Source organism: Poecilia formosa, unplaced genomic scaffold (assembly GCF_000485575.1).
Source record: "Poecilia formosa unplaced genomic scaffold, Poecilia_formosa-5.1.2 Scaffold160, whole genome shotgun sequence".
In the NCBI taxonomy this organism is placed as follows: domain Eukaryota; kingdom Metazoa; phylum Chordata; class Actinopteri; order Cyprinodontiformes; family Poeciliidae; genus Poecilia; species Poecilia formosa.
In genome coordinates this window covers 724,688-746,560 of record NW_006800099.1, presented here as the reverse complement: position 1 = coordinate 746,560, position 21,873 = coordinate 724,688, and the positions used below count along the sequence as shown (strand labels likewise).

Genomic DNA, 21,873 nt, shown 5'->3' with positions numbered 1-21,873 from the left:
CAGAAATCAGCAAACTTCTTCTATTAGGGCTGATAAACTTGAAATATCTTTTGTGTTTTAGGTAGAATTACTTTATGTTTTGGTGATTATGACTAAATGAATACACCCGTATTTCAATGAGGCCACAGTTTGCACAAAGGTAACATAAGATCAGAGTGATCTTAGAACTGATACCTGACTGAAGTGTAGGAATTGGAGCTCAGGAAAATATTTACATAAAATGAATTTTTGTTAAATACTGGATGACACAGACACAGATCACCATCACACCAACACTCACACCCACTCCCACAACACCTCCCACCCCCATCACCTGAGGGGGTGGGTCACGCAGGGCGTCCAACAGGCTGACTTTTCTTAGCAGCTGCAATTATGGCACCAGTGTGTTAGTTTGGCTGCTGACTCTTTGTAGCAAAAAAGCCACTAACATTTTATGATAAGCATAGGAGGGACAGCTTGTTGTGCAAATGACAGGTTTCAGAACCAACAGGAAGAATGTATTTTAGAAAAGACGTCCATTTGGAAGGACGTTTTTCAAACAGAAGCTCCTGGACGAGCACGAGCAAACATCGGACTGGTGATTTTATTCATAAGCTCGATTCTGTTTCGTTAAAATTATGTGCTTGATAAGTAGATATTGAGGGTTATGGCGAGAGAGAGAGAATCACCAGATGTGTGATGCACTTCATTTGATTTCATGTAATCCATCTTCATCTTATCAGCCTTAGCCTTTATGATTTATCCGCACCAGAGGTAACGATGATAAAACTGATCACACCTTATTTTTTTCCCCCCTCTCACCAATCTAGGAATCATTTATTTAATACATTAGCCATTTCAGCTGAACAAACATATTTAACTAACCAGATTAAACTGAACGGATTACTCTTATGGCAATCTTGTCGTAGTTGTGTGAGTGGTGCATGAATCCTTCTTTGCGCATGTTTGTCAGAGGTCCTGCATATTTCTGACAGTTTTCCGACTCAAAATAGAACGGCTGGGTTTAGAATGAGGTCACAAAGGTCAAAAGTCAAATGACTGTCCCTCCCATGTGGGAGTGTGGACTCCAGGAAGTGGATCCACCAGTCTCAAATTCATGAATCAACAAATGACTCAAACGTCATAATCGCCTCCTCTCTCCCACAGGTGCGCCCTGCACTGGGGTCTGACTGCTAAGATATGCTTGACAAGGCTCAGCCTACTGCCAGTAACCTCAACCTGGTGAACGCTGAAGTTTCTGAGACCCGGGCAGCTTCGGACACGCTTGATGGTATCGACATGGCCGACCTTGTGGAAAGCCTGGACGCCAGAGAGCTGGACCTCGAGGAGGGCGAGGAGCTCGACTACGACGGGAACTACTTGGGTGTGTGTCGCCTCGTTTCTCACAAGGGAAAGAGTCAAACGTAATACACTGACTCTTCTGAACATCTTTAAAATGCCGAAGCGAAATTGATCTGGAAAATGGGAAAACAACAGGCCACGTTCAATCTAGTTGCGGAGAAGGTTTGAAGATAGACTTTTTATTCACTTGGAAAAATTCTTGTACCTCTCTTAGAGTTTATGTTACAACAGAACGACAGAAAATCTCCAGCAGCATATTTCACAATGTGGAAGCAATCGTTTGTTTCTGCTTCTTCATTTTATGACTAAAAGAGATGTGATGACACTCCAATTCCAGAAATTCACAAGCGTTGTGTTATTGCTCAGTGCACACGTTCTTGTTTCTAGCAATCCAAAAATGATTATTAGAATTAATTACCTAATGTTTGTCTCCGCACCACTCCTTTAGTCCTCCTCACCTCACCCCAGGCTGATGTGGTTATTTACGTTGCTTCATCTCAACGTAATCAGTTTAGTCAGACAGGAAGAGAAAGGCGGGATGAAAACCATCTGAATCAGCTCTTTAGGCTTCGTAATATAACATCTCTCACACCATCAATCAGGTGAGGCACAGCAGAAAACTTTGTACTGAAAGGTGCTAATCAGCGCCGTGGGAACAGGTGCAGGCGATGAATGTCTCCACCCCTCACAGACTCCCACTGATGATTTCTAAACCAAATGTAGCTGTAAGGTTTTATTTATCGTGTACAGAATCAGCAGATCAGGGTGAAGAGAAGTAATATTGATGAATTTGAAATATTGACAAGGATAAAATCAAAATGGTGAGGAAGAACGTGCCGCAACATTATTATGACAATATAAACATTATCATAAAGAAAGGCGCAATGTCGAAAATAAGTTATTTTGTTTTTAAATGATAAAATTACAAGCTGATTTACACACGGCATGGCTACTGGGTGTCTTTGCAGCAACATCATTGTGACTCTTTTATTGAATTGCTCTTTTCTTTTTGCTCCTTTAATTAATAGGACAAAGCATTAGGGCGTTTGCAGATACTCTCCATTCAGTCCCACTGAGCTTCAGCTGTTTTTCTTTGAAGAACAGGCAGAAATGTCAGCTTCTTCATGTGCAGAGCTGCTTTGCTTAAAACACAAACCCCAAAAGACAGCCAGCTTCTGCAGATTTTTTTATTTATTTTTTATTTCTAGAATAACATTCACTTCTAGAAATGTGTTTTTGATCTATCGAATAAAATCGACTGAGGTTTGTGGTTGTAATGTGACAAAATATTAAAACGCTCAGGCAGATACCGCAGACTTTCATATTTATTAAATGCAGCAAAATCGTGGACAAAAGCAGACTTTCTTAGAAATGCAGCCTGCCATGATCGACTCCCACACACACAAAAACCCCCACATCTTCATTAATATTAACCATCTGTTTTGGTTTTCACTCTTAGGAGACTGCCGTATACCATTTTCAGCGGTGTATGCCACAGTGGGCTTTAAGGAGGCCAGTGCGAAGGTCTACCTCCCCACTGTGCCAATTACCGCCAAGATCCTAGAGGTGGAGCGGTTCACCACGGCGCAGGACCGCTTCAACTTGTCGCAGCACAGGAGCGTCAACAAGGTACCCTGTTCCACATGAAGCTCTCTACGATCTGAAACGATACGTTCTTCCGTTTGAGCTTAACCGACTCGCCCGCTGCGTGTGTCCGCAGTCCCTGCCGGCCGTGTTTAAGATCGAGATGAAGCACGGAGAGTTTACCTGGCTGGTCAAGAGGAAGGAGAAACATTTCCTGGAGCTGCACAGAGAGCTGAGGACGTACAAAACCCTCATGAGGATCCCGCTGCCGTCACGCAGGTTCGTTCCCGAAACGACGTAGCGGACGCCGCCCCGCGCTCAGACACGTACTGTTTCGTATGCAAAACCCAAACAAATGACGCATTTAGCGTATTTGCTTACAACCGGCCTCGATCTGATGCTTCACTCAAATAATAATAATAATAAAAAAACAAACAATAAAAAAAAACATATGAAATCTTTCATTTCAGATAGATTACATGGTCTACACTGTGACACTTTCCAACTCACTCACCAGTGACGTCCTAGAAGCTACATTTTCAGTTTTCCTACCCAGGAACAGATATTTTGTCCCCACAAGAATCACTGCAGGACAGCCTCGTTTTTTTTTTTTGTTTTTTTGTTTTTTCTAAGTAATTACATACTGCGATATCATTTCTTCCTTCCTCTGGCTAGAGGAGGGAAGTGTCAGGCCAAAGCTGGTGTATTTCCTTTTTGTTTTGATGCGACTCATTGATAATTTAGCTTGCAAAGCGGTTCCAGCGAAACTATTGTGGGAATAAAAACAGAGCACTGTGTTTTCGTTGTTCCAAGCACAAGTTTGATATTCTGTAATAGTTTCTGCCGACTGAACAAAAATACACCAGATTTTTCAACGCCTAGCTGTGCAGAATATCCTTATGGGGGAAACTAACATAAAATCCTGGTTCTATTAGTGACCTTAAGTCTGAACGGGCAGATTCATAAAAACTAAATTGGTATTTGCATAGTCATATTTCTCCTATTCATATTCTTCATTCTGTTTATGCTATGCGGGAGCTGAAAATTGATGTTGACGCTGCTTGATTCGTGTCAGAACAACGCTGCCTTTGTTAGCGAACCACGAACACAAAGATAAGACTGGAAAAACAGGAACGGGCATTTTGCACAAGCGACACACAGTTGTAAAATTGTATCTTCACATAGTTTGCAACTGTAAAGTTTATCTGGAAGGGGAACAAAAATGATTACACTTAGCTTACAATCCATATTATTTGGTTATGTACAGTATATCGCTCCTGCAGTGTGTGTTCCATAAAAAGTCACCATCTGTGACATTATTGTTTTAGTTCTGTACCTGCATCTCATGATGTAATGAGCTTTCAACTCCCTAAATGTCCGAACTTTTGTTCAAAGTGCTTTTTGTCATCATTTTTGACCGTCCGCAAACAAAGTCGGTCACGTAATACGAGTCAACATAACGTTAACGACTGCTCCGTTTTTATTAGCGCGAAGAAATTCTTGCCGACTCACAGCTGTAGCTTATCCGTCCCGTCGCTTTGATCATTTGCCTTTCTATAACTACCCGTGACGGAGCTCGTTTTCCTGTCTGGGCCACCACAGAAAACCTTCCCACCCCCCGTCACTTCCTATTTCTGCGAAAACCCATTTGACTATGTGATTTTATGAACACTCTCTCTGTACCAGTGCATTTAAATTTCGGGATTTAATCTTCTCCCTCCCAGCCACACCGTGAGGAGGAAGACTGTGAGGAAGAGCGAGGTGAGGGAGATGCCTTCCTTGCCCCGGGGGGGAGGAGATGAGCTGGCCAGAGATGAGCAGGTCTCCAGCAGGAGAGTGAGTTGGCATTCTTCCGACTGGGGCCTCCTCTTTGGTCGGAGAACAGCTTTAATATTTGAGTTATTGCACGATGCTCTCTGTGTGCTCTTTTTGTTGCCATGGCACTAAACTCCATGCCAACTTATTTATTTATTTATTTATTTATTTATTAATTTTTTTTCAAGCCCTCTCTGACAATGTGTTTCCGCGTGTTGGTGGTTTTATACATAGATTTTGTCGTTAGAGCGATCACTGTGATGCAATGTAGTACGTGTGTTTCTATAGAGACAGTTGGAGGACTACATAAACACGCTTCTGAAGATGGCCATGTATCGGAAATATCACCACACTGTGAGTAACTAATACATTTTTTTTTTTTCTTTTTTTATTCTGTTATGTTTATGTGATTTTTAATATTCATCCCACATTAAATATTTCCATATCAGTATTAACTACCAAACCCGCAGCATTAAACCTCCTGCTTTGTCTTCCTTTGTGTTCTCAGATGGAGTTCATTGACGTTAGCCAGTTGTCTTTCATACATGACTTGGGTCCCAAAGGACTGTAAGTTTTCTTCTTTTATTTCCCCCCCCCATTTTGACTGTTTCTCCTAATAAACAAAGATTCTTATAACCAGCGCAGAGCTTGTTTTTACATTTGTTTTCTTATTTTCTCGTCATTTTACGTCAAACAGGGAAGGCATGATCTACAAGCGTTCCGGCGGACATCGCATCCCAGGAATGAACTGCTGCGGTCAGGGTCAGGCCTGCTATCGCTGGTCAAAACGGTGCGTCGCCGCTGCTCCATCAATGCTTGTTTTCTAGTTTGTCACATTGTTTGCTATCTTTTTTTTTTTTTAATCCCCCCCCCTAAAAAAAATTAAAATCTGTAGTGTCTGAGGTTTTATTGTCACGATTTGTGGAGGCTACGGTGGACCCAAATGCAGACAGGCAGAGGCGTCGAGTAGATGGTGATAAATTTGATAAAACTAAAAATTTGAATTTACAAGAACTTACATACAGCCAGGATGACAAAAAAAAGCAGGAACAAAAGGAACCAGGAGCATGGCGGGATCTAACAGGAGGAACCAGAGAGGAGTGAAAGCAAAAGAGGAGGACAAGTACTAGGAGGGTGAATGATGGAACAAAAGATTGGAGCTGATTAGCTAACAGGTTGCAGGTGTAGAGAGAAAGAGAGAGAGAGAAAGAGGGAGCGTGCACAAGCAGGGGAACTAGGAAAATGAATCCAATTGTAATAATGAACTACTAAGCAGAAAGAATAAATGAACAAGCCAGAAAAGTACTGAGCTATAGTGAAACAGAAACAAGGCTGATCTAATAAAGCCGATAACATGTCAGAACTACAAACACAGAAAACCAAAAAAAAAAAACAAACAAAAAAAACAATTTGAAACATCGTAGGACCCTGACATGTATATGACACATTATGAGATTTTTATCAGCTGTTTGAAGAAACGACACTGTACAGTTATCATCCTCCACAAATTCAATAATACAGCAGACCTTTGGCATCCTCCTGGCAAAGGATTTGGACATTTTTGCAAGAGACGTTTTATTTGTAGGATTTCCACACGTATATCAATTTTGATAAATATATGTTAAGCTAGTCTGAGGGGCTGCAGGTTAGGGGAGTTCTGTTATGTTCATTTTAAAATTTTCTTGTAATTAAAAAAAAAATAAAAATAATTACTGCTCTTTAATCTGTTGAAAAAATACATTTTGAGCATGTTTACACACATAAAAAGGTGAGAAGAAAAATCATGAACTCCACAGATTGAATAGATCTTTTTATTTTTCCCCCACAAGCTTTAATGTTTATTCCTTCGTCCAATCTAAACTACCATCAAGCCATTTTCGAATGTTGTTTTCCTAAGGACAATAAATCCACTCAAAAATCCCACACACTGGAAGCGCTCGGCCAAGCCACCTACATCCTGATGCACACTGATGGTTTTTCTTCCCACACCCTTCCCTTAAGACGAGGAGCCAAAGAAGCGCTTCTTCTTCTCCGAGAGTCGGCAGAGAGTCGCAACAGTAAATGCGGACGCGGGAGGTTGTTGATGACGATGCTGACAACAACTAAACGTGTGTTCTGCAGCTGGCTGGTGGTCAAAGACTCGTTCTTGCTGTACATGAAGCCAGACTCCGGGGCGATCTCCTTCGTCTTGCTGGTGGACAAAGAGTTCAGCATCAAGATGGACTCCAAAGAGACCGAGACCCAACATGGAGTCCGCGTTGACAGCCTTTCCAGGTTGGGTTTCTGCACTATTTTGTGCGCACATGAACATTTGAGCTTCATTGCATTTCCCCATGTTGTGAAAATTAATAGCAATATGTCATATCTGTGGCCACAGAATAAATAGTGGTTAAAGTGATTCCTCCTACAGTGTACTTCCCCCCTCCCCCCAAAGAAACAGCTAAAACAAAATCAAGCACAGATTTAATATCCTAAAGCTTTAAAGCTCTAATGTTTTCGTAAACGGATGAAACTTTTGCCTCCGAACTGTGACCTCCAACGTACTAAACAGCATCCGTGTGTCTTCTGCCGGCAGGACGCTTGTGTTTAAGTGCAGCAGCTACAGACACGCACGCTGGTGGGGTCAGAGCATCGAGAGCTTCGTGCGGAGTCACGGGAAGGCCTTCCTCCGGGAACACCGCTTCGGGTCGTTCGCACAGGAACAGGAAAACGTCCCTGCCAAATGGTAACTGCACTGGGAGGACAGAAAAATTGATGGGGTCGTCGGCGATGTGTGGGTGTGCAAATACAAACAAACAAAAGGTTTTTACTCAGTTTAATGCTGATCGCTTTGAAACCTCGAAACTGGCGCTTGAAAGAAGTATTTTGGTTCGTTTCTTTGACGCTTCCTGTTTTTATACAGCGCCCTCCAGGCACCCCTGGAAATGAATGCACCTTTAATTGCAGAAATATGATCTCTCGAGAAAAACGGTACAGTGATGCAAACTCCACGTTTGTGCTTGTGATGATAGAACAGGAAATATGCTGTCCAAGAAACCAGTTCGGACGCTGACAGCGTCTACTAGTTTCTTGGAGATCTGTCGACTCCAAAGACGGCAGGCTTCGACCCTCCGGGTACCTAAATAGCGAGTAGTGCAGATTTATTTTACATCCTTTGCCATCTTCCCGGTTTAGAAAATCTGGAGTTCTTGCCCTGCCTACTTTAAAACTGCGGTAAACTTTTAGACTGTTTCTCAGGGGGCAGATGTTGGGTTTAGAAAAGTGGCTTGTTTTTTTCTGACTTCCCGATTTCTGAAAATAGACGACTCTGACCCTCCTCTACTGTAACACAACATGAAAAGCAGTTTAAGTCAGGAGCTTCTTCAGATCTGCTGCAGTCACAGACTGCAACTGGAAATCCTTCCTTCAAACAGCCACATCCATCGGTAATGGAGAATTTTGAAGGACGGCAGGAGCAATGGGCCTTTGTGTCTTATGTTCGACATCAACAGGAAGTCATGAGTTAAGTGTCAACTCATTGCCCCACAGCTTTACAACGCGTGAATACATTTATACCCACATGGTAAAATGAATGTAACTGTGCTATTTGCAAGAATGCAAGTGTCAGAATAAATAAGACGTTTTCTCCACCTTTTTCTGCAAGTGTTTCTCTGGTTACTATGGAAACGCTTGCAAGGACTGAGCAGTCAAATCTCTGTTCTGGCTGCATGGCAATTTCTTCCTTCTTTATTTGCATTCCCCCCCACTTTACAAATTATATTTAGCTAACAAATTATATTTAGGCTCATGCAAAAGTGGTAGATAAAGAACAGTTCAGTCATGACACAGGTTTGTGGTTTTTAATGAGAAATAACATGGAGGAAAGAGAACTGAAAAATCGTTTGTCGCGTCTAAAATTCGGCTGAAGACTGAAGTTGTGATCACACCATAAGCTCTAAGAAAACAGAAGCAGCTTCTCCTTTCTCTGCTGCATTCTTCAGTGCGTGCGTCGAAACGCTGAGAGTAAACGTCTGATTGTAGGAGATGCAGAGTGTAACAGCAAAACCGTGTCTGCGCAGGTACGTGAACGGGAAGACGTACATGGAGGACGTGGCCGACGCTTTGGAGGAGGCTAAAGAAGAGATCTTCATCACAGACTGGTGGTGAGTTTCTCTGTCCTCGCTGCGTGAACGAGGTGTTGTGTCAAGGTCAAGGTTCAAAGTGTCAGATTACCTCTGCAAAAATCTCAGTATAACTCCAGATTTTTATTTTTTAATTTTTTTTTTCAGAACTGATGTAATTGACAATATGCAAGAGTTGGAAATAAAAACAAACAAACAATTGTTCTGTTATTATTCTTGTTTTCCTCCAAACTTTGACTCATCACAGACTGTATTTTTTGCCACTTATGTTTTAATACTTGCCTTTTTTTTGGTAAAGTGTTTTGGATCAGCTCAATTCAGTTGGCTACATCCACCATAACATAACGCAACTTTGACTTTAAAACCATTTTAGATGAGTGCTGATGTTGTTATAGGGTCAGAAATAATAAAAAAAAAGGTTGAAATAGTAAATGTGAAACTGAACTGGAGTGAAAGTTTTCTGCAAAAACAAATCCTTTGGATGTAGCTTCTGCAGAACAACAAGCAAGTTTTTTTCTGGTTTCTTTTGCTGTTTTGTCTGGATAAAAACGCTCCCTGCAGAAACATGTTTTTGCATTCACATGCTTCTGGCGACGTCACATAAGAAACAAAGAAGGCTGAACGTCTTGTAATTCAGGTAATCAAGATTCTGTGCCAAAATCTACATAAAAGTTGCTCCTTCAACACTACAAGCATGAAACGCCGAGTTATGCCTCTTGTTATGTCACGAACCCAAATACACTTCAGAATATTCGGAGGGATTGTTTTTGCGTTAGCTTTATAAAGATTGTTTTGTTTTTTCTTGTGAAATCCTGCCATTTAAAACCACACTTCATTACCCAGCTCCGTTTTCATCATCAGTGCACTTTTGTTAGGAAGGGAACATTTGGACCTGTAGATCCAGCATCTTTGAAACGCACATTTTTTTAAAACGTGACCTCTCGGATATGATTATATAGACACACGTAGAGATCTACGTCAACTTTATGCAAAGCATCCATGTGTCTCATTGTCCCATTTTAAGACTCGTGCAGGTCACCCTAGCATACAGCCCAGCTTCTGTGTTTGTGCTGCCCGCTTGCATTCAGAGGATGCAACCGGCTTTAAAATGTTCCAACTCCTGACGGCATGTTGGAACGGTTTTAATGCCTTGTTTTCACTCACCTGTCACTCTGCTACCACAGAATGAGAGGACAGCCTGGCACAGCGTACTGGCCAGCGAAGCACGTTTCCTTACACATTATTTGACGTCTCAGCCACTGAATCTCGAGGCCTTGCCAGAGAGCCGCGACGTTGTTCTGGCTCTAATTACAGCCTGAAACCAAGAATAGAAAATCCGCCGACTGTCTCCGTATCCGTTTGCCCATCTGCTGGACCCCTTTATCTCTCTGTCATTTCATAATTTGCTGTCTCGCACTTAGTTTTTTTTTTTTTTTTTTTTTTTGCATTTGTTCAGCCCGTCAGAAACTGTTTAGCCACACCATATGCATATTGTAAATACTTGGTTTTGCAGGTACAAGAACTTATTTGGTGTTTTTGCTTTACGCGCGTATTCTGAGGGAGAGATGGGGAGAAATGTTTTGCGCCGCTGAAATCCCAGCGTTCCAAAGCTGTAATCACCGGGCTTAGGCTCTTTACCAATGAGGTGTTAGCCAGTATAACATGAGCCGGATGCCAGTGTGATTGGCTCATAAGACTGCATCGCGTCATGTCTGTTCTACTGTAGACAGCAAAATATAAGTCAATCAGATCGAGGTTTCATTTTCTACTACGATTGTATACAAGTAATGATATTTACTCATCTGTTTGCCCTTCTTTGTGTTTTTCTGTTTCTTTTTTTTTTTTTTTCTTTTTTTCGTCAGGTTGAGTCCGGAAATCTTCCTGAAGAGACCCGTTGTAGAAGGAAACAGATGGAGGCTGGACTGCATCCTCAAACGCAAAGCAGTAAGCAGGCACTACGTGAACAGTGATTATAGTGAAATGACTCGCCTTACAGTACAAGGAGCTGATTGACTTTTTAGGCCAAATGCTGATTCCTGTGGAATCTGTGTTCATAAATAAAACATATCACGCAAATGAATATAATTTTCCCTGAGCTTAAAGACTCATTTTGCATTTGTGTGGCTGGTAGTATTGAAAGTAAAAAAAGGAAAAGATGCATTTTATTGTGATTTTATTTGACAGACCAATATAAAATGGCACAGAATTGCCAAGTGGAAAGAAAATCACGTGCAGTTGTTAAAATTGTTGACTTTTAATTCAGCCACCGTGGATCAATACTTTGTAGTGTCACGTTTTACTGCAGATCCATCCTCACAAAATACTCAAACCCAGCCAGATATCACAGAAGGTGTCTGTTAACATTAATTTTCAAGTTTTGCAATTAATTTTCTATTATATTTGTGTCTGAATTAGACTGAATCGCTCTAACCCACGAATATGCTTTGATCCAAACTCTGCTTCCCAGTTTTAAGCTTTCTGCCCTGTAAGCGCCCCGTTTTTATCACCATCTATCTTCACATCAGCTCTGATTTTCTATATCTCTCCCCAAGGAAGAAAACTATCTCCACATCATGACACTGCCACCACCATGTTCAGTCATAGGGATTGTGTGTTTGGGGTTGCGTGCCAGTCTGTAAAAAAAAAGAAAAAAAAAAGTCACCTGTTTTACGTTTATTGTACCATCTACACGGCTTGTGGCAAATTGCTAAAAACATACTACTAATGCCAACCCCTGTCTTCATTGGGCGCTTCTCAGTTTAGTGGGTTTCTTGCCTGGTCTGTCAGTTTAGGTGTTTACATATCGGTAAGCTCTAAAAGTTTCCACTTTTAGAGCTCAGGTTATTATTTTATAACTTAATCCAGCGTTAAGCTTCTCCACAGCCTTATCACTGACCTCTCTGCTCTGTTCCTCAGTCTTCATGATGCTCTTCAATTATCGTTGTCAAACGAAACCTCTCAGCGCTTAAACAGAACAGCTAACTTTAAGATAAAAAAAAAATGTATCTTTTTGTTCTTCCACCTCACATTTGTATTGGTCTAACAACTCAAATATCCATAAAATCCCATTTACATATATTGGAGTTTGTGGTTGTAGCGGGACAAAATGTGGAAAAGTATCAGGAAGCATAAATACTTATGCAAGATAATCTATCTAAGAGAGTATTCTTGACATTTGAATGAATACACGTACAAGATCCCCATCTTTTTTTTGTTTTTTTTTTGCATTCGCAGCAACAGGGAGTACGGATCTTTGTGATGCTGTACAAGGAGGTGGAGCTCGCCCTGGGCATCAACTCGGGCTACAGCAAAAGGACGCTCATGCACCTGCACCCCAACATCAAGGTTAGTGGCCAGCGGTCGTCCCGTTTTGTCGAACAGCAAAAAAAAAAAAAAAAATATATATATATATATTTTTTTTTCAAGCTGATCACGTGAAGAAATCCAATGCGGCGTAAACTAAAATCGTACACATTGTTCTTGATGCCCAGTTGTCTCGATCCAGAATAGCGACAAGTGTCTGTTTGTGTCCCAGGTTATGCGGCATCCAGACCACGTCTCTTCGTCCGTGTACCTGTGGGCCCATCATGAGAAGATTGTGGTTATTGACCAATCGGTGGCTTTTGTGGGCGGCATCGACTTGGCTTATGGACGATGGGACGACAAAGAGCATCGGCTGACAGATGTGGGCAGCGTGACGCGCTCTGTGGCTCTCGAGCAGGTCTGCCTATTAAATACCCGATGAGTTTTGTTTTGATTTACATGCTGCCAATGTTCTTCTTTTGTTTCAGATAGAGGTTGAAAATGCTAAAAGACAGATAATAGTAGCTGTATTTGACCAGACAGACAATGTGAAGTGCAGACTAATACATTGTTATATTACTCAAGAAAAAAAAAAAAAAACACGCATGGTGAAGTGAAAATACTCCTAAATGTTCCTTGTTTCCAAAATGTCACACAAGTAAATGCAAAATGTAACTAGTCACTACCCACATCTGTCCATGCAACAAACATTAGCAGGAAAAAGGTTTGCTAAGGCTAACTAACCATTAGCCGAACGGGCTTCCCCGTTCTTCTCAGCAGTTGGTCACACAGTCTCTCTTCTGCAGCAAAAGAGCAATTTATATAGCAAAACATTTTTACTATTTTTTTTTTTTAACGAAAAGCTTCCAGGTTTTTCCAAGATAAAGTGAGGTGATCAAGAATACTAAATCTTCATTGTTGCAGACTTGCCAAAACACAGGAGGGTTCTAGCCTGATCCAGTGTTTAGATTTCCGACTGCGTGGCGCTGTGGTGCCTAGCACGGCTGTATTTATCAGTACGACTACGAGAGCCGCAATGCTCACTGAAGAGCTTAATCTCTAAACAGTTTTATCTGGGGAATGTCAAACAGTCGGACGTTTGATTATTTATTTTTTTCTTATCTTCATCTTGTACTTGTTTGCAGGCCAGCTCCGCCAGCGCCAGCGCCAGCCCTCCCTCCTCCGATAAGGGTGTGTCTGCCGTTCACGACGTCCCGCAGAGCAACGGCCTCGGGACTCCGACTCCCGACGCAGCCGAGTTGCCCAAGCTGAAGGGCGTTGGGCGCAGCAGGATGGTCCGGTTCAGCCTGTACAGACACCTGCAAAAGCACACTCTGCAGCACGTGGACAGCGTCAGCAGCGTGGACAGCGCAGGTGTGAAAGTCAACACTCTTGTTTTGCTTTCGCTTCGACACACAATGATGTTCTAATTCCACATCTCGCATTGCTGTGTGCGAGAACGAAAGCCGCATGCGGCTTCTGTTTGTTTTCGATGAAGGTGTTGTTAGGAATGTGTGAATCAGCACTTTTTACTGAGATAATATACGTTTTTTTTTTTTTTTTTTTGGTGTTGTTAGGAATGTGTGAATCAGCACTTTTTACTGAGATAATATATGTTTTTTTTTGTTGTTGTTTTGTTTTTTTTCCCCCCACATGTGCATATTTGTAGAAAGTGGTTCTGTCAAAAGCTTGAAAACGGGTGTTGGTGAGTTGCAGGGAAACACCCGCTTCTGGCACGGAAAAGACTACTGCAACTTTGTTTACAAGGACTGGATCCAGCTGGAGAAACCTTTTGATGGTCTGGTACACAAATACACACATTTCTATACCTCAACCGTTTTCGTTATTATTACTTTAGATAGAAGTTCCAATATTTGTACCAGTACGTTACGATTAAGTAACATAAAGTGCACTTATCTTAAAGAGATTTGACATGATGTTTTTTTTTATTTATTCCCTACCCCCGCCCCCATGTTTTTCCACGCTGTACAGACTTTATCGACAGGTACACCACTCCCAGAATGCCTTGGCATGACATCGCCTCGGTGGTCCATGGGCGAGGCGCCCGGGATGTGGCCAGGCACTTTATCCAGCGGTGGAACTTTACCAAAGTATAATGATTTCCATATGCCACGCCTTAAAATAAACAAACAGGAAGAATGAGGGAAATACTATATATAAAGATCAGTCTATGGATAAAATAGGTTTCAACTTTGTGGTTGTTTTTTTTTGTTTTGTTTTTTTTTTAAGCTTATTCGGGCTTTTAGTAAGAGAAGGTGTTTATGGGTTAGGAAAAGAAAAATGCAGGGAAAAAATGTGCTAATTTGGAAATGTTTTACTGGAACAGTGTGGAAAAAATGCCCTCATCTCAGTGCTTGTAATTTCTGTGGCTTTTGACTTTTTTTTTTTTTTTTTCCCTTCTATTTTCTGGCCTTAAAACGTTTCCAGCTTTAATTCCTTATGTTAAATTTACTCTATTTTTTTCTTTTGCTTAATTTCTCCTACTTTTTCCTCCTGCAGATCATGAAGCCAAAGTACCGCTCTCTCTCTTACCCTTTCCTCCTGCCAAAGTCTCACTCCTCTGCCGACGAGCTCAAGTACCAAGTTCCTGGGTGTGTTAACGCTAAAGTACAGGTGAGGGAACGCGACCTGGCGCTAATATTTAAAAGAAACGGAATGCATTTTAGGGACGTATTGCGAAATGTTTCCACCAGTACGGTGGAGGATTCAAAGAGAAAACATGCGAGATAAACTCCCACTATCAAACATTTGCCCACCTCTTCAATGGCTGCTGGAAGCAGATAGCAGAGAGACGTATCCCTGTGCTCCAAGAAAGTTACGTAATGCAACAAGTGCTATACTTCTGTTCACAAAGTTCAAGCTGAAAAAAAAAAACCAAACTAAAATTAATAGGATATGTATAAAGATCACATCATAAATCTGTTAACTCTTGCTAAAACTGTGTTTTTAAAGTCCTATCAGTTTATGTAAAAGAGCTGCAAAAAGCTTGTTGCATTCATCCTTTTCACTTGAGATATTTGATTATTTATTTTTTTTACCATATAATTCATCTATGCCTAGGCTTCACGGTTTAGTCACTTTGCAGGATTTTATTACTACAGGTTTCTATAGCATCTCATTTCCAGTCAGGCTCTGACAATCGTAGCAGCTCTAACAGACACAACTGTCAGCACTCCCTGTCAGCAAACACTTTTATCGCCACGAATGGGATTTTATCAGTGTAGCGATTGTGCAAAGCATAAAAGCAGTAAATGGAATAAGCTCCACCTAATCAGTCTGTGGTCAACTAATAAGTCAAACTTATGAGGGTTTGACTGCAGTACATTAAAAAAGTCGCTTCAAGCTAACGTTACCACTTTGCATTTTGGAAGGGAATTAAAAATACTGAAAAATGATTTGTTCTTCATTTGGCTCAGACACTGAGATTAAAAAAAGCAGGTGCTGTAGCTAGTTATTATAGGTAACATTAAGTGGGAAACTTTATGCTCACAAACAACACCCTCAGTCTCCTCGATAGCTTATGAGAATTATTTTCTGTCTGGCATATTATAACCACATTAGCTATGTTACCCGTCTAATTAGTTTACTCTGCAGTACAAGAAGCTCTGCACACAACCATTCACTTTGAAATTCCTTCAGGTTGCGTCATCTTTTATGAAAAGTGCTTTTTAAATAACTTTCTCCATTTCTTTTTTTTTCTTTTTTTTGTGCAAGGTGTTGCGGTCATCAGCGGATTGGTCAGCAGGCATTAAATATTACGAGGAGTCCATTCATAATGCCTACATCCAGGTCATCGCCAAGAGCAAGCACTACGTCTACATAGAGGTAAAGCATCACCGAGGCTGTTAAAGGAGATGTGTGTTTATTTTTATCTGATTAAAAGGATTAGCACAAATTAGGGAATGAAGAAGAAGGACTTCTTGTGAGTCACTTCTGTTGCATCACAGATCAAATCTCGCTTGCGAACGCCTTTTTGTGTGGGTCTTGCATGTTCTCTCTTTGCTTGTGTGGGTTTTGGTCTGACTTGTTCTCGCTTCCTACCACAAAAAAAAAAAAAAACTTTAGCATTTTAGCAGGCAGACCATGCACACTGTTTAATCGACATGTCAAAATCTAAAACAATTTTTAAAACTGTATTCGTAACCTTACAAATCCATCCATGCATCTGTTTTTTTTTTTTATGTACACATTTTCTTTATAAATTCCAACATCTAGATCATGTAGGACCTGGTATTAACTTTCGCCAGTCAGTGTACAAGAAGAGGAGTGCAACGAAGTCATTTCCACATTACAAAAAAAACACATAAAGAATGCCAAGTCTTGTACTAGTGCATGATGGTGGCAGTCCCTGTGGCTCAGAATATAAGATTCAGAAATGACAAGCAAACCATTATGTTTTAAGCTGCTTGACCCAGTATTACACGTTGCCTTTCCCCAATCAGAATTTCTTGCCTCCAGTTTGATATCTCATTGATACCATGTATATTTGTTTTCAGAATTATAGCACTGTGTTTATAAAAACAAAAAAAAACAAACAAAAAAAAGCGAGCAAAGCTCAAAAATCTTAATTTTTACACAAAACATTTCACATCATCCATCCCTCCATCGTCTATACGCACTTATCCTCGCAGTGTTGTGGGATGTGGTGACGCCTACCACTAAGAGAAAGGCTCTATACAGGTCACCAGTCCATCACTGGGCAACACAGGGCAAACAATGCATGAAGACACTCTTAAATAAGGAGACATCAATTAACCTGACAGCAATGTTTTGAGTCTGTGGGAGGAAGCCAGAAAGAACCCATGAATGCTTGGGTTCTTTCTGCTGGAACACCTGGGAAAAAGATGTTCCAGATTTTTAGATAACCCAGATTATTTGAGAAGATGGGCGGCTTTTTTTAATCGATTGGACCAAAATAAATAAAAGTCAAGGCATCAGATGGTGATCATTTTTAGATCACCTGGATGTGCTTGTCAGGATTAGACGTGACAAAACCTGTTCTTGAACTTTCCAACACAGTTTTATGTTATTGTAACTGAAAAAGACGATGCGCCATTAAAGAGTTTGCCTAATTTATACTTTTAGTAAAATTAGAGACGCTAAAGCTCTCTAGGGTTCAGCTTTGTCAGTAATCTGGTGGCTTCGGTTAGAAGTAACTGGGAGTGTTTTGTATCTTTGCGCAGTGAAATCATTTATGGAATTAAGTTGAGATGATACACGTCTCATCGTTTTGTTTTTAATTTTCCAACCACAGAATCAGTTTTTCATCAGCTGTGCAGACAACAGAACGGTCTACAACAAGATCGGAGACGCCATCATCGAAAGGATCATCAGGGCACACAAGTACTTCCCTTTTCTGTTGTGCAGCAAGTTGAAGCAATGCTAAAAAAAAAGAAAAAAAAAGAGGGCTTTTATCTTGCAAATATCTCTTTTTCACATTTCCTTAGTTTTTGTAACTACAAACCGACACGAGCTTCTTAGCGTGCATCCAACAAATGGTCGCAACTGATTGCTTGCTTTTCAGAGAGGGTAAGAAGTACCGCGTGTACGTGGTCACTCCTCTGCTTCCGGGCTTCGAGGGTGACATCACTACAGGTGGAGGGAACGCCATCCAGGCTGTGATGCACTTTAACTACAGGTATACAGCCAAACATCCATTAATAGAATTAGTGGAGGTACTTAAAATGAAAAGAGGAAGGAAAATGAAAAAGCAGACAGCGAAGTAGCGTCACATCCTTGGTCTTATTTCTGGACGTATTTGATCAATGTTGTTTGTTTTGTCTTTACTTAGAACAATGATAAGAGGAGAATACTCCATCATCTCCCAGTTGAAGAAGGAGAGTAAGTGAAGTACTACTGCGATATCTTGATACGTTCAGTTGAAAAGTGAGAAGTGGCTGTTTTCTAACCTCGTCTCGCCCTTTTCTGTCCCCCAGTGGACGACCAGTGGATGAACTACATCTCCTTCGCCGGTCTGCGGACTCACGCCGAGCTGGAGGGGCGCCTCGTCACGGAGCTCATCTATGTCCACAGCAAGATGCTCATCGCTGACGACAACACGGTCATCATTGGTTAGTCTGTCTCCACTTTCGCCTTCTGTCGGTCTTCCTTCCGGTGCCGTTCTCATCAGCTGCTATTTGAAGACATCAACTTTTTTTTTTTTTTTCCCCACTAAGAAAGTGTGAGAAAGCTCAATCTCTGGCTCCATTTCACCACGTGCAGACCAAACTAATGTGCAAAGCAACACTGCGGGAAGATGTGATCAAAGTTGCACAGCTCTAGTATGCCATCTGCTGGTGAAGAAAGCACATGACATCAGGTCTACATGTTGAGGCAACTTCACAACTTCTAAAATAAATCTTTTTTTTGTTGTTGTTTGTTTGCCTTGAGGTCAGCCGTTAAGTATTTGTAAAGTTTATTGTAGTTGCTTTTCCTCACTTTACGTTAATTCCTTTCACACTTGATCGAGGCCACCTCAACGCCACCTGAGATCTCAGTAAGTTTAGAATATATTTTTTTTCAGTTTCAAGTCAAGCACCCTATGAAGCTATTTTGGACATGTTTTCACAATATTATTGCATTAGATTTCACTTAATTTAGGTTTTCTAAATTAAGTAAAGGGCATAAATAATTTTTTTCATTTTTTATTTTTACAATCAAAACAGAATTAAAGAAACTGTCAAGATAAAACTTCTCTTAACATGGATTTTTTTTTTCCCCACAAAACTGCAACAATTGCCCTGGTTTGGTTTCAGCTGGAAGAAACCATGTTAACCGACTCTTGATTTCTGTCTAAAAAAAATGTAAAAAAAAAAAAGAAAAAAGACAAGAAGTTTGCACACAAATCCAAGTTTTTAAGTCTTTCCTTCCTTGAGTTTCCTCTTAGCTGTTTGAATAGAATTTAAAATGACAGCAGTTCTTAATTCATTTAACGACGATAATGCACAGCAAGTTATGGCTGTGACTTTCTTTAACTCATCTCTCATATGTGGTCACTGCTTGTACCGTTTTTCCTGTTCTAGTTGCGTTTGTGCTCGTCTGAAAATATGCCTAGTCATTTTAAAGTTTTAAAGTTCAGAAAATTGTGAAAAACAAATGAATAAAAAGTGAACAGAAGGGCAGGTGAGGACACAGCGCAAAGTTGCCAGTGAAGGATGAGACGGTGCACACAACACAAAGGACGCCCTGTAAAGTCTGCGTATGAGCAGTCGGTCCACGTTTTCAGATGTAGCTGTCGAAATAGTGTTTATAGGGAACAGTCTGTCACACCGCTCAAGCTCTACAAGTCATTCTGCAGATAGTTTTCCCAAACGACCTCTTAGACGTGGCTCATACTTTCAACTAATGCTGCACATGTCGGACGGAAGGAGTGCAACGTACCTGAGACCCCGTTTGTTTCACTCTCTGAGTCAAACAGCGACGTCCTGCTGCAGCAGATAAAATTGTGTTGGTGCAGTTTTCATTTGAGAAAAACAACAGAAATTACTTAAACAAGAAACTTTGGGTTCAAGAAAGGCATCAGCGGCACTGGTCTTGGTGGTCTTGGTCATCCGTTGTAGGCATGGCACAAACCGTGTTGTCATTTCCCTCAGGTTCGGCTGGGTTTTTTTTTTTTATAAACCAGGGACACATTGGAGGGCAAAGCTTCTTCACCAGCTTCTTCAACCGTTTTTATTCCGCAGAGTTTGAACATGTTTCACGCGAAACTGCTCACCAGAAGGCGTACCAAGAGAAACCTGCATATCTCTTGACAAATACCTGTCAGACATGTTTTTGTTTGTTTTGTTTTTTTTGTTTTTTAATAAAACTACTGTGACGGATTGACAGAGGGCGTTATGGCTCGTTACATAGCGTAAGGAATTTCATGTTCCATTTTGAGTTGTCTCAAAAGTCTTTTTCTTTCAGAGAAGTGTTTTCTTTTCCGCTTTAAAAAAACGTGCAGTATGACCGACGTGCAAGATCTTTAAGTTTTAATCCTTTTAAAGGCCGAAAAATCTGATATTTTTATATAAATTAATGTAGGAGGTTTCTGTGCATGGAGGTTTCGGTAGAGATCATTTTGCACTGTGACAGTAACCATGCATATCAAATCCAAAATCTATTCCTCAACAACCACATTAAGATTACCCCTGAAGGGTTTTAAAAATATAATTGAATACTTCGAATTGAGTTACTTTAAGCCTTTTTCTTTGTTCTTTCTTTGTAGGCTCTGCGAACATCAATGACCGGAGCATGCTGGGAAAGCGTGACAGTGAGGTGGCAGTGATTGTTGAGGACTCTGAGAAAGTGTCCTCGGTGATGGACGGGCAGGAGTATCAAGCTGGACCCTACGCACTCGAGCTGCGCCTTGAATGTTTCAGGTGCTCGTTGAAAATAGACACCTGTGTTAGAAAGGAAAAAAACAAACAAAAAAAAACGCCATTAGGTCATTTACATTTCATGTTCATACAATCACAGTGATATTTAGAGGATTTCCTTTTGGAATTTTAGAAGCAGCATCTGTTCAAAAGAGAGGAAGGGTTTACAAATCAAAATAGCTACAAAACTTTGACTACTAATAACAATAAATAAAAAAAGCTAAATTAACGATTTCCGAAATGTTCCGTGCCTGTTCTTGTGTCTTACACACGTATGAAGAAAAATATCATTTAGTGGGAAAACCTTAGGCGGTTAAGTATTTAGATGAACCACGCCGACTAACATCAACTTCAAAATATCCTTTCTGTTGCATCATTCCCTCCAAGGGAAAAAAAACAACAAAAAAAAACGAGGCGTGACCCAACTTGCCTGCTATTTCGAAGAATTTCTGTGAAAATTTTACACCTGTAAGGAGGAAGGGAGGGAACGAAGGAGGAGTTTTAGCATGTGTATGAATACCAAATAAGACAACAATTTACAGATCATGTCATTCATTATCGGCTTAAATCCACCCGAGGACCTAGAAGATCACCTTAATCCGTCTCTGAAAAGACCGGCACGAAGACATTTTTTATTCTGCTTTTCTTTGTTCTCTTCTCTGTGTTTAATGCGCCGGATCATTTTTAGCAGATTTCCCAGAGAGCTACCAGGCAGGTATGCGCCAGAGAACACTAACGTTTTTCGCTCATTACTGATATTTGCGCACACGATTTGCTTTAACTGTACAAACAGAACAGCAGCTCTGAGCTGATGATGTTTTCTGGTGCTCGTGCGAATGCAGGAGGTTGTCGAGCTAATAATTATAGTTTTTCAAATGCCTCAAAAATCAAATTTTGTGTATAATCTGTGCTGTCGACAGCTGCCAATGTGCCCCCAGCGTCTGTAATTTATGTTTTTGTGATTATCAATAGGGTTGTTATTGAGATCACCGAGTAACTAGTAAATTATATATATACATATATAAAAAAACCCAACATATTTCCTTTATGTGTGTTTACTGTTATCTCCTCCTGAGCAGGACAATCCTGGGAGGCCACACGGACACGAGCATCGACCTCTCCGACCCCGTCAGCGATCGTTTCTACAAGGAGGTGTGGATGACCACGGCTGGCCGGAACGCTACCATCTATGAGAAGGTAGAGCAAAGATAAGATCCTGCTTCTTGACAGCTTCATCTGTTTGAGAAAAAAAAACAAAAAAACTCTGCAAACTTTAAAGTTTTGGTTTTCACCTTAGATAGGCGTTTAGAAACAAATCTCTATCATTTTTC

At 40.8% G+C, this 21,873-nt stretch overlaps 1 protein-coding gene across 1 annotated transcript in view; it reads left to right on the top strand.

The window, feature by feature from the left end:
- pld1a (phospholipase D1a) overlaps positions 1 to 21,873 on the top strand; it is a 34,379-nt gene that overhangs the window by 10,409 nt on the left and 2,097 nt on the right. Inside the window, exons 2-25 of the mRNA XM_007564506.2 lie at positions 1,147 to 1,363; positions 2,801 to 2,970; positions 3,062 to 3,204; positions 4,650 to 4,761; positions 5,029 to 5,094; positions 5,249 to 5,307; positions 5,438 to 5,530; positions 6,862 to 7,014; positions 7,316 to 7,465; positions 8,799 to 8,882; positions 10,724 to 10,805; positions 12,096 to 12,206; positions 12,397 to 12,582; positions 13,310 to 13,538; positions 13,834 to 13,962; positions 14,157 to 14,275; positions 14,685 to 14,798; positions 15,900 to 16,010; positions 17,440 to 17,528; positions 17,710 to 17,823; positions 17,977 to 18,026; positions 18,122 to 18,256; positions 20,392 to 20,545; positions 21,622 to 21,739. Coding sequence (XP_007564568.1) covers positions 1,180 to 1,363; positions 2,801 to 2,970; positions 3,062 to 3,204; positions 4,650 to 4,761; positions 5,029 to 5,094; positions 5,249 to 5,307; positions 5,438 to 5,530; positions 6,862 to 7,014; positions 7,316 to 7,465; positions 8,799 to 8,882; positions 10,724 to 10,805; positions 12,096 to 12,206; positions 12,397 to 12,582; positions 13,310 to 13,538; positions 13,834 to 13,962; positions 14,157 to 14,275; positions 14,685 to 14,798; positions 15,900 to 16,010; positions 17,440 to 17,528; positions 17,710 to 17,823; positions 17,977 to 18,026; positions 18,122 to 18,256; positions 20,392 to 20,545; positions 21,622 to 21,739 — 2,955 coding nt within the window. The 5' untranslated portion in view covers positions 1,147 to 1,179. The remainder of the gene's footprint in view (positions 1 to 1,146; positions 1,364 to 2,800; positions 2,971 to 3,061; positions 3,205 to 4,649; positions 4,762 to 5,028; positions 5,095 to 5,248; positions 5,308 to 5,437; positions 5,531 to 6,861; positions 7,015 to 7,315; positions 7,466 to 8,798; positions 8,883 to 10,723; positions 10,806 to 12,095; positions 12,207 to 12,396; positions 12,583 to 13,309; positions 13,539 to 13,833; positions 13,963 to 14,156; positions 14,276 to 14,684; positions 14,799 to 15,899; positions 16,011 to 17,439; positions 17,529 to 17,709; positions 17,824 to 17,976; positions 18,027 to 18,121; positions 18,257 to 20,391; positions 20,546 to 21,621; positions 21,740 to 21,873) is intronic.